Source organism: Astyanax mexicanus, chromosome 22 (genome assembly GCF_023375975.1).
Source record: "Astyanax mexicanus isolate ESR-SI-001 chromosome 22, AstMex3_surface, whole genome shotgun sequence".
NCBI lineage: Eukaryota > Metazoa > Chordata > Actinopteri > Characiformes > Acestrorhamphidae > Astyanax > Astyanax mexicanus.
The window spans coordinates 7328420-7340760 of NC_064429.1; the positions used below are offsets into that span (position 1 = coordinate 7328420).

Consider the following 12341-nt stretch of genomic DNA (forward strand, 5'->3'; position numbering starts at 1 on the left):
GATTTACCTTGATTGGTTGGTTGGTGTGTTTAGTATCAGCCACCAGGGAGAGCTCTCAGACCATCCACAGTTACAGCAGTTGGAACCCATAATATACAACTTGATATATATTATAATTTATTGATCTTGGAACTCTATTTAGTAGAATGATGATGATAATATATGATTAGATATTCCTGACTTATATGAAGTCTCTAATTAACCAGACAACACTTTTATCAGATGTTCTGATTATAGACAGACATTTATTGTCTACATAATGTAAACACAGGTAGAAATATTATAAAATAGGCAGTATAATACTCGTAACATTGGTCACATTAATTGAACATTAAGCTTTGAGCTTCCACAAGCTTTTTTACTGACTGGCTTTAAAACAGTCCTTTTTGTATTTACCAAAACAATTCCTAGTCCAATTGAGCCCTGCACTTATTCTTAAAGGGGAATTTCATTTATTTATTTTTTTTAGTATAATTTATTAAATGAGATGCAAACAAGTCATTTAGAGCATATTTGGTATGAAATGGTTCTTTGTTGAGAAATGCGCTTATTCAGATTTATTTGTTACACTGATCATAAAAAAATATATAGCCAAACCCACCAGTGAAACTACCACCACCAGGTGTTTTGAGTTGCATATGGATTGTTGATTGGGTGGGATGGGTGATCGTGTATAATATATATATATATATTCATTTTCAGACCACATCTGTAAAACAACAGTGACTAAATTTGCATGTACTTCATAATCACATGACTGCAGAATAAAAAAAATGTGTCATTTATTAAATCAGATAATAGAAACTCATGAATTGGGGAATAATCCCATTTTTATTTTGCAACCAGCCTTACCACTATTTATTTCAATTTATACTACTGTATGAAACTGCATTGCACAAGGTGGACATCAGCAGCTTTGATTGGTCCGCTAAACCTCGTGTTCCTATGCACACCTTCCTGCCTTCATGGTTTAAACTGCTATAAATGTGGGCAGCTGCTTAGGGCGCTAGCGCAGGCTACGCTACACCCATAGACAAGACATTGACTCGACGCAAAGGTATAAAAAGGACTTGCAGAACAAGATGTGACATTAACGTCATGTAAAGCCCAAACTTTATGCCACAGTCTTTTTTTATTAAAACCAAAAAGCCAATGTGATCATACAACAGATAGAAGATGATTATTTAATAACTTATTTCGCTCTGAAAGCGTTTTATCTCCAGTCTTCTTGCAGCTGCTTGCTTATTTCCACTACCATGGTCTGTTTTTATGCATCCGCAGTCTGAGAAATCCCAGAATACTCCGGTTACGTTTATATGCACTGAGAAATCTTATAACTGAGCTCAAATCCAGCTCTTTTTATCAGATTTTTAAACCTTACTCTTAATCTCAGAAATCAGAGTATGCTCTTTAGATGAGTACTTGTTTAATCACTCAGATAACTGCAGAAGTTTGTCTATAATCAGATTATGAAGTGCATGTAAATGCACTCACTGTCTCAAAAGGACAATATTAACCATTTAACCCAAGCTCTAATAGGCGCTGAACTCTTTAGACACTTTCTTAGTGACTTTATTTATCCCCATTTCACAGCAAACCAACTCTCAATGACTTTCATCCTCATTATTTAATTATACCGATATTGTAACTGACTGTGTGATTTCCCCTTTAACACAAGCCCTGGTAGTTGTGTTAATGTCTATATAAAAATACCTGATGATCCAAACACTACACAGAGTGGAGAAGAACCTTCCGGAGACTCCCTACCCTCACGCACAGACGCACACACACACTCTGGCAGATGTTTGGAGATGTTTGGAGATGTGAGGTAATGCTGGGTTGGTGTGATTAAGGCTTTAATCAGGATGCTCCCTGTGTGTGTATACAGGCAGGGCAACAGTGTAGTGTGTCATGGATGAAGAGATCACACTCCGTACAGAAAACACTGCTACACGCAGGACACGTGAACACCTGCAGAGAGAAGAGAAGAGAGAGAGAGAGAGAGAGAGAGAGAGAGAGAAAGAGAGAGAGAGAGAAAAAAAAAGAGAGAGAGAGAGAGAGAAAGAGACAGAGAGAGAGACAGAAAGAGAGACAGAGAGAGACAGAGAGAGTGAGAGAGGAAAAAAGAGAGAGAGAGAGAGAGAGAGCGAGAGAGAGAGCGAGAGAAAGAGACAGAGAGAGAAGGGGGGTTGTAGGGGGGCAGAGAGAGAACAAACTTTACACACCGCTCATTACCTGCTTTCATATCAATTGATTTATCATTTACAATATCTTACAAAAGTAAGTGCATCTCATATCTGTATAAATATTGTAATAATCATTTCATGAAGCAACACTGAAGATATGACACTTTGTTATACATACTGTACACTGACTACTTTACATTTAATCAGCATAAATTTGCTGTGACCTCAAAATCAACAAACTAAAACACCAGTAATACTATAGTATGACTAGAATTGTGTAAACTAGATTTTACTAAAGAATAACACTTTGTAATATTAACATAAAAAACTCACACTTTTGTCCTTCAGCTCGCCTTGGCAGGCCTGGCAGAACCTGAGGGGTATGATTTAAATGAGAGATTAGTGTAAACACGTCTACCGCAACAAATATCTATCTGAAACTGACTGATGGCTTCAGCTACTCGTAATTTTAGTGGGTTTTATATATATATATATAAACTCAATATGCTTAAAACAAATATATGCTTAAAACAAATGACAACATGATGAAAACTTGAAATATTAAAATACAATGTGTCAGTATTTACTTATAAACACCAATAACAAAGCATGTTGTAAACTTAAATAATAAATATCTAGCTGTGTATATAAATAATACATATTTTAATATAAACATAAGACAGTAGCACCCTTTGTAGTGTTTCACTGGTTTGGCAAACTGCACACGTTTATGCTGTTTAAATCATCATTCTATTCCTTTAGTTACACTGTTTCTATGACATAATATACACAAGACTATAGTCTCTGTTAAGTGTCATCCATAGAGAATATAACCATTTTCACACAAACAACCTGTTTACATTCCTTTTTGGAATTTATCTACATGCAAAAGATGTGATATAATACAATTTTATAACTTAATTTTTTATATCCAAAACTATGACTGGTAATGTATGTAAAGTAGTTTTGAATATATCTATATTTACAACATACTGTATATATATCTAGCTGGGCCTAAAGCACTGTGAATGTACTAAATGTGTCCAACTGTCCACGTATCCAAAATAATTAAAAAGAATTAAAACAACACCTGTCTCCTGTGTGCTCCTCCAGTGGAGACTCCTGAAAGGCATCTAGAGGGAAGAGGTGGTGGAATGAGCGAGCCAGGTGAGGGGCGGAGACTAGTGTCAAACCTAATAAAAAAATTAAATAAAAACATTACAAATTTATTAAATGTATATAAATAATAAAAAAATGAATACGTAATGTATGTAAAAAGTACAAATTGTGTTTAAATATTTTTAAAATGAAAGTTTGTACACACCACACACTTTACACTCGACAGGCAGCTCTGTGTACTTGGCTCTGCACTGAGGGCAGTAGTAGCCGCCGAGCGTCAGTCCAGGACCTTCATCCACACTTTCTAAGTGCCTGAACAAACATGGTAGAGCATTATTAAACATAATCCTTTATACAGGGTTCATACACTTTTGAACTAATACATTTTCATGACTTATTCAGGACTTTTCCATGTCTTTAAGGCAAATATTCATGATTAGGGGTGTGATTAAAATGTGATTAAAATGTGACCATATTTCTCGTCAAGCTTAAACCTGTCTCGCGGGAAAAAAAACAGTTTAGCGTGGACTTTTTAAGAGGGATCTGGCAACACAGTAGCAATAGCAGCGAGTGTGGTGGCTGAGCAGTGAGAGCAGCTCTCAGTAGAAGAGTAAAATTCAGGCATTTGCATAGAAGATGTTTCTGCTACTTTTAAAGCAGCACCAGGTAGGATTTCCTTGATTTTTGATCTTTTTAAAGAAGTAAAATTACAGCTTGAAACTCACTGCAGCGCTGCAGGTACAAGGACTACTGGTTCATTCTTTACAAACTAACATACAAACACTTTGACAGAAGCTGGAAAGAGACCGAATATGTCTGTGAAAGCCAAAAAGTAAGTAAAACGTACACGTGACTGTTTCATAGGCAGTTGTACTAATCCCTTAGCTCTGTACTGTATAGTTAAATTACAAGAGAAAAACATTAATATGACTAGTTGTGGTTTGCACTTATTGTTTGCACTATATAAGACCTAGAAAAGTTTTATTTTTATTTTTTATTCTTACTATTATTCTTATTTCTTATAAATCAATGTATGAGAGAAACCAGTCTGTTAAGTTTGTTATATGATTTTGTCAAATCTCTAGTTTTCAAGCCATTTTTCATTTTTGACTTTTTCTTTAAAATTTTATTTTTAAATTTTAGCTTAAAATGAGCTCAAAATAGCTTTTATAAGTCAATAAATGGGAACTCACGTTGATTGATTGCAAATTTCCATGATTTTATCAAAACTTTCTGGGTATTTTAATTTTTCCAAAAAGGTATCCAGGCCTGGAAATTCCTATTTTTAAATTCCATAACTTTTCTATGTTTTGCATGACCATACAAACCCTGCCTATAACTAACTTATTCTGTTTATTTATCACTGTGGGTACGATCTATATCAGTGTTCTGCTTCTGCACCGGAATTCCCACACAAAGCAAACAAACGTAACCCTCTCCTTGTCCTCATGCAGTATAAGGTGTATAGTCTAAATGAAGTAAAAGTAAATTTGACTTACGACATGCTGAAAGACGGCTTTGCGTCCTGATCAGACACAGAGGCAATGATGTGCTGAGGGAAGCCTGTAAAAAGGTTTAAAAAAAGGACCAATTTAGTTTGAGTTTAATTAGATTAACCAAAGGGGACAACTACATACATTTTTATTTTTAGTGAGGTTTCTCCAGCACTAAGGCTGGGTGCAGCAGCATTAGCATTAGCCGCTAACCACAGCACTAGCGGGGCATAAATGTCACCCCATAGCCCTAGACTGAGGAATTCTGAGTGTTTTGGTAACACAGGGCGCTATCAGCTATCAGCTATCAGCTCATCCCACGCTAAACACGCAGACTATAGTCCGATATTCTCTCCTCTGAATGGCAAAAGAGCTAGCGCTGCGGTTAGCGGCTACTGCTAATGCTGCTGCACCCAGCCTTAGTGCTGGAGAAACTTCAATTCTTTGAAAACTGTGCTTCTATGAATTGCTACTTAATACCTGACTGGTAAAATTCACACATAAGGTGTACCAGATTATAAGGCGCACTGTGAATGTTTGGGAAAATTGAATAGTTTTAAGAGCTTTATAGTCCAAAAAATAGGGCAACAATAAAAGCAAGTAACAAAATTAACATAAAAGGATAAGTGGAGTCAACTATTAGTCAAATAAAAGTAATAAAAGCAGCGATTCTTATTCTTATTATTATGTTACCCATAAAATTTGCAACATAACAAGGCCTTGCTTTTTGCTTTTGTGATAGTGTGTGCAGGTAAAAGAGAAGAAAAAAAATGTTGATTGAATGTTTTACCAAGTTAAAAATTAATAAAAAATATGAATATATATTGTAGGGAAAAGTGAGTTCAGTTACCCATGCGAATGAGGGAGCACTCGGAGGAGGAGCTGGCGGGAGGCGGCTTCACGTGTAACATCAACAGCTCCTTAAAATGGCTCTCGTCCAGAATCACATTGTAGCTTCCTGTAAGAGCACACCTATCATTTTAATATTAATTGATAATTATTAGATGCATTTTCTAATGTGATTTCTAAATTCTAATGAGGGTTTTACAGTGTATAGCTGCTGGTTTGTGCTGCTTAAGTGAATGGACACTATCTTACAGGCTCATTGCTATCTTACACCGCACCAACAGTCTATTTTTACACCTTCTGCCTGTGTCGTTTAAATTACTAAGTTAAGTAAAGCTAAGCTACGTAAACAAAACTGTAATAAAAAATAACTTTCTTTTAAAGTTAAACGAGTGCTGGATGTTAATCTAAACAGATTTCTCTCCTAAACGGTGTATTTGGGTGAGTAAAGCGCTTTCATATATTTACAGTAAGCTTAGACTCCTGACTTTCTGGAGCATTAGCATTAGCGGCTAACCACTAGGGTTAAAAAAAAAGCTCACCTCCTGTTTCTCTGGTGAGAATGGTACACACCCGCACCTCTGCAGAAAGCCCGATCACTGACACTCGGATTTTCAGCTCTTTTAGCGTCTGTTTAAACAAAGCATTAATTAAAACACATGCTAATACAATCACACAGACTAAAACTACATTTCTGAGCTCTACCTTGATGAGTTCATAGATGTTAGCAGGATCACAGGTGGTCAGACTGCTGAAGATGATCAGAATCTCTCTGCTGGTGTGTCCCGGCATGTGTCTACATATACAGAGACAACAGCTTAAATTATCAGATGCTTTTGCACATTTACACAAATAAAGCCCTAACTAACTGTTTATTTAATTAAAATAATCACAGATTATTTATTCCAGGTGTCTATCAGACTAGAGAATATCAGACTAGAGAAACTTTACATTAAAGTACATTATTTTCTAGTTTAAACAATAAAATATCTGCTCATACACCAATCAAGCATAACATTATGACCACCTGATGAGTTTCTTCATTTAGAGATGGGTAATTAATACAATATTAATTACTACCTACACTTAAAACCCCTATCCAATGTATTTTAGACATTTTGAAATACTGTTAATACCTTACGCACTGTGTGTATTTACATACAGTCCACTTAAACACATACAGGTGCGTCTTAAAAAAGTTAAATATCATTGAAAAGTTCCTTTATTTCAGTAATTTAGTTCAAAATGTGAAACTCATACATTATATAGATGTATTATACAAAACTGAAAATGAAATTGAAAGTTGATATAACACAATGGATCAACACCAGCAGATGACATGTCTCTCCAAACCATCACTGATTGGTGGAAGCTTCACACTAGACCTCGAGCAGTTTGGACTGTGTGTCTCTCCACTCTTCCTCCAGACTCTGCTCCCTTGATTTATAATTGAAATGTAAAATTTAAAGATGATCAGTGATGGTTTGGAGAGACATGTCATCTGCTGGTGTTGATCCACTGTGTTTTATTATCAAGTCTAAAGTCAGTGCAGTTTTGTTTTCCCACAAAATCTTACAGCACTTCATGCTTCCCTCTGCTGCTGACAACTTTTTTTTGGAGATGTGGATTTCATTTTCCAGCAGGACTTGGCAAACTGCCCACACTGACAAAAGTACCAATTGGTCTTATATAATATTTTTGAGACACTGATTTTTGGGTTTTCATTGGCTGTAAGCCATAATCATCAACAATAAAATAAATAAACGCTTAAAATAGATCATTCTGTGTGTAATACATCTATATAATATATGAGTTTCACATTTTGAACTAAATTACTGAAATAAAGTGACTTTTTTTTTTTTAAATGATATTAAATTTTTTTAAGATGCACTTGTACTACTGGCAACATGGAGGAAAACGTAAAAATGTTCAGTTAATTGTGATTAAAGTAATTTAAGTTCCTATCATCCAGCACTACCACAAAGCAAGATCAAAAATAGCTTTTACAGCTAAAGTTTTACCAGCTGTTGTAATACTCACTTAAGCGTCTGCATGGCGATGTTGAGAGCGTTGTACAGGGAGGGCTCCCCCAAACACGTGGAGCCGACTGCTTTTTTAAGGGCAGCTACGTGCTTCTTAGGGTTTCCTGCATCAAAACAAATGTAAAAAAAAGTATTGATTTCAAACAGCAAGAACATAACCTACTGAAATCAAGAGTTTTTTAAAGAGCTCTGTCTGAGCTTTTCTTATATTAATGGTCTCATTCCATAATTTTTTCATTCATTTTATAATGTCTAGTTGTGGTCTTTAATATGAATGAATGCCATGTGACCTTTTTTTTGTGAAAAAAGTGCTCTGGTGATCCGGTATAACGCTGCTTTAGTCCAGTGGAGGAGTGGAGGGAGGAACAATAGGATTTCAGCTCTTGCTTATGAATATTCACAAATGCAAACATGTTGCCTCTGATTGGATAACAGCACTGCGAGGCAGTGAGACGGAAAAGTAAGAATTGTTTAAAAATAAAGACATTTTACACTAATAACAGTCTTTGCAATGTCATAAGTTACTTTACAACATGTGTAATAATGCCCTGCTAAGCCACTGATCAAGTCAGCCACTGACTTAGTCTTAGAGTCTCTGTAAAACGCCAAATCCACTGGAGATCCTATTTAAACCTATAGTTACTTACACACAGATGTGGGTAGTCCAGGTCCTGAAAGCAAATATATTTACCGAGTCAGAGCAAAGTGGCCCAGGCAGTTGTACTTTTACTTTTAACTAGTGTAAACAGAACTGTTTTAAACATGCACCTATCTATCTCAATTGTACTTTGCTGGTGGTGTTGCATAGACAAATTCTAACCAGTTCTTCCGTAGCTCTGAATTATTGGGTAAAGCATATAACACTGATTTGTTATTTACACAAATAATACAGAAACAACGCTGTTAGCTCCTATCTGACAAGACGATGGTGCTGCCCGGTTTCAGATCCACCTGAATACTAATTCACGGGTTGACGTAGACACAGTGCTTTTCCTGATCGACTTGTTTTTCTTTTTCTAGCTACTGCAGACAATGGAGGTTGAGGAACAGCCTCATGCTTCATGTTCAGCATCATATACAACAAAAAGTAGATTTTAGCGGTAGGACACCTTTAATGACTTTTGAAGACAATGATTTTAATATATTATCATTGCCTGTTCATAAAAACAAGCTGAAACTCACCTGCCAGATCAGTCAGTTTCTCCGCTCTCTTATTCTTGGTGGTGATGATTCCTATCTGCAGATGGAGAGACAGCACAAGAAAAAAAGAGAAAAAACTACAGAAAGCATAATTATCACAGGTTAACTGGATAAAGGAAAGGGCAATATGAATTAAATTCACTGTACTCTGTATAAAAAAAGTATTTGAATGGGTTTTTATACCGGTCTGTTTACTGCTGATGCATTTTGACAATAATTATGTGTATCGACATAAATATTATGCATCATTAAAATCTTTAATATTGTAATAATATTTTTTCTTATATCACACACTCATGCATTGTCTTCACACACGCACACACCCCTATACACTCTTACAATACCTGACTGATCGGGTTCTGGTCAAAATATTCTTCCACAAAAAACTCCATCAGCTGAAGAATAAAAAATGAGAGAGAAAGAAATATGAGCTTCTGAAAACGGCACATTTTACCAAAACATGTTTAATTTATTATTGAAACATGTATTTTGGCCTTTTTTCATTAAAATACAAGTAGAGAAGGGAACCCTATGTGAGGCTTAAGTTGAGCAGGTTTGGACAATATTAATTATACTGTATGATTTGGGTCTGGATCTCACCTTCAGGGTAGATGTGAGTCTATTTGGCTTCAGGTCTTGGTCCTCCATCGTCCGCGATGAGTCAATCACCACATACAGGTGACGCATCTACACAAGATCACATAACAAACAAGACACAACTGTGTGAAACAAAAAACAGAAAAACACATGACCATTTTAGAGTAACAAGAACAGAGCTGCTCACCATCCCCAGCCGAACCTGTCCATGACTTTCGAACACCCTGAGACACAACGAACAGAGAGAGACAAAAATAATTAATCAATTAAGAATGGGAAATTCACGTTTAAAATTCACACGTAGGCACCTCAGGCTCACCTTTTCCTTTTGGCCTGGAAGAGAATGTCCTCTACAGTGGCTTTGAGGGAACCAGACTCGTCCTCCTTCAGCACCTCCCTAAGATATGAGAAGTAATAAAATGATAGTTTAAAGACTGTCATTTTAATCATAAAACATTAATCCAATTAAAAAAGATACATGCTCTTTAGAGCTACCTATTTTATCATCAAATGCAAATAAGTGGCAAGTTTATATCTCTTGGCCTGTATGTTACAGGGGCCCATAATGCACTATAAGTACAAGCATACATCTTTAGGGCAGAGGTTGCACAGAAGTTAGAGTCTTGGTTTATGCTAAGAAGGGCCTGAATATGTAACACAGACGGGATGCTCGTTTTTTAACTCATCACTGCTCCCTTAGTCTCGGGATAACTGGCCCTCCATACTCATCTGTCAATCACCACCCTACTATTTAGTGCATTTTAAAAAATGTAGAATATTATAAGAACAACTGGTCTTTTTGGTAGTGTGGGCAGTGTGCCAAGTCCTGCTGAAAAATGAAATCCGCATCTCCATAAAAGTTGTCAGAAGCAGAGGGAAGCATGAAGTGCTGTAAGATTTTGCAGGAAAACAAAACTTTACTGACTTTAGACTTTATAATAAAACACAGTGGATCAACACCAGCAGATGACATGACTCTCCAAACAAACCATCACTGACCATCAGTAAATTTTACATTTCATTTGTAAATCAAGGGATCAGAGTCTGGAGGAAGAGTGGAGAGACACACAGTCCAAGCTATTTTAAGGTCTAGTGTGAAGTTTCCACCAATCAGTGATGGTTTGGAGAGACATGTCATCTGCTGGTGTTGATCCACTGTGTTTTATTATCAAGTCCAAAAAATCTTACAGCACTTCATACAGGATTTCATTTTCCAGCAGGACTTGGCACACTGCCAACCACTGCTATATGTACCGATTGGTCTCATATAATATTCTAAGTTTTAACAATAAAATAAATAACCGCTTAAAATAAATCCCTCTGCGTGTAATACATCTATATAATATATGAGACTCACATTTTTAACTGAATTACTGAAATAAAATAACTTTTCAAAGATATTTTACTTTTTGAAATGCACTAGTGAATATTGTAGCTTTAAAATCACTTACCATGTTCTCTCGTAGCCTCCTTCCCATCGCTTAGCTCTCTCAGGCTCTTCATCCATGGTTATAAAATAAACCAGACCTTTTTATTCAAGCTGAATAAACTTTAAACTAGACCAAGTATGGTTATTTAACTCAGTATTATTATTTTAACTGGCTAAGCTAATCTAGTATAACGTTACCTGAACTGTTTACAGAAGCTCTGAAAGAGCAGCGCGTTATTCTTCAGTCTAGAAAGTGAGCTGTTCACTGCCACTAACTTTCCATGAAATATTAAATCTATATCATTAATAAACAACGAATAAACGCTTATAATATGAATAATAATAATAACAGTAACACTAGCGGTTAGCCTCTCTACTTTAGCCCGGCTCTGTGCTGCAGCTAAACTGCTCCCCCCGTCCACTCACTCCCTCACACTGCGTTCCGCTCTGGGTTTATTTTCTTTATTTTAAAGAGCCACTAAACCCTAAACCATATATTTTTTCGATTAATATCGGAAATGTATGGGAGCACTTAGTATCTCAAAATATTGACTTAGTATCTCAAAATATTGACTTAGTATCTCAAAATATTGAGATAGCAGTTTACTTAATAATAATATATTTTTTTAGCTGTATTATTTTTATTTTTTAGGTGGCGGGAATGGGCTTCCATAGAAATGTCTTCATTTGAAGTAATAAAACATACCAGTCCTGCTTAAAACATTTATAAACATTTCTTAACCTTTAAAAATGCTTTTTTTGTGGTACAACGCCCTCTCATGTTCAACTGCGCTATAGGTGAGAAATATGTTTCTGTGTAGTTTAGTACACAGACTTTTAAAATATGTAAATCAATCATTCAATCAATCAATCAATCAATAATACAGCCCAAGAGTAAACACAAACGTGCATGCAGGCGACACATACTTTTTTTTCCCAATCATGTGAGGGAAAGACAGGAAGAGGGAGAGAAAGGCACTCCCCTCGTGCATATTCATGAAGCTCATGCAAAACATAGAGGGTTCTGATTGGCCTATTCTCTGCAAAGAGCATTTGAGTCAGCCAATCAGTTTTCTAGTGTGGGCAGGCAGTGTTTTTTTTTCTCTCCTGGACAGGATGCATGCAAGAGCATCATGGCTCCCATTAAAACTCATTTCACCTCTGACTACTCTAAAGTATATCCCTGTCTGGTTAAATTAAAAAACACAGTTTGTAATAGTGATTTTAGCATTGCCCACAGGGGACTAAATGACTGCAAAAGGCATGTTGAGGTGAGTTAATATGACATATATAAAACAGCAAGGGGACCCTAACCAGACCCTTCTTCTACGTGGCCCCTAAGACCTTATATTTGAATTAATGTTATGGCAACTTGTATGTAATAATAAGTATTGAATATTTATATTATCCAGCTATACTGACGCAAATC

At 36.0% G+C, this 12341-nt stretch overlaps 1 protein-coding gene across 1 annotated transcript; it reads right to left on the bottom strand.

Moving 5' to 3' along the window:
* Nucleotides 1-225: 225 nt before the first annotated feature.
* On the bottom strand, nucleotides 226-11326 carry gtf2h2 (general transcription factor IIH, polypeptide 2). Its single transcript, XM_007237248.4, has 15 exons — nucleotides 10935-11326; nucleotides 9803-9880; nucleotides 9671-9707; nucleotides 9487-9573; nucleotides 9231-9281; nucleotides 8869-8923; nucleotides 7685-7790; nucleotides 6350-6440; nucleotides 6187-6274; nucleotides 5649-5756; nucleotides 4805-4868; nucleotides 3511-3617; nucleotides 3277-3379; nucleotides 2520-2559; nucleotides 226-1971 (listed from the first exon to the last, which is right to left on the bottom strand). The coding sequence occupies exons 1-15, from the start codon at nucleotides 10988-10990 to the stop codon at nucleotides 1861-1863; spliced, it is 1182 nt and encodes a 393-aa protein (XP_007237310.1). The 5' UTR covers nucleotides 10991-11326; the 3' UTR covers nucleotides 226-1860.
* Nucleotides 11327-12341: the final 1015 nt, after the last annotated feature.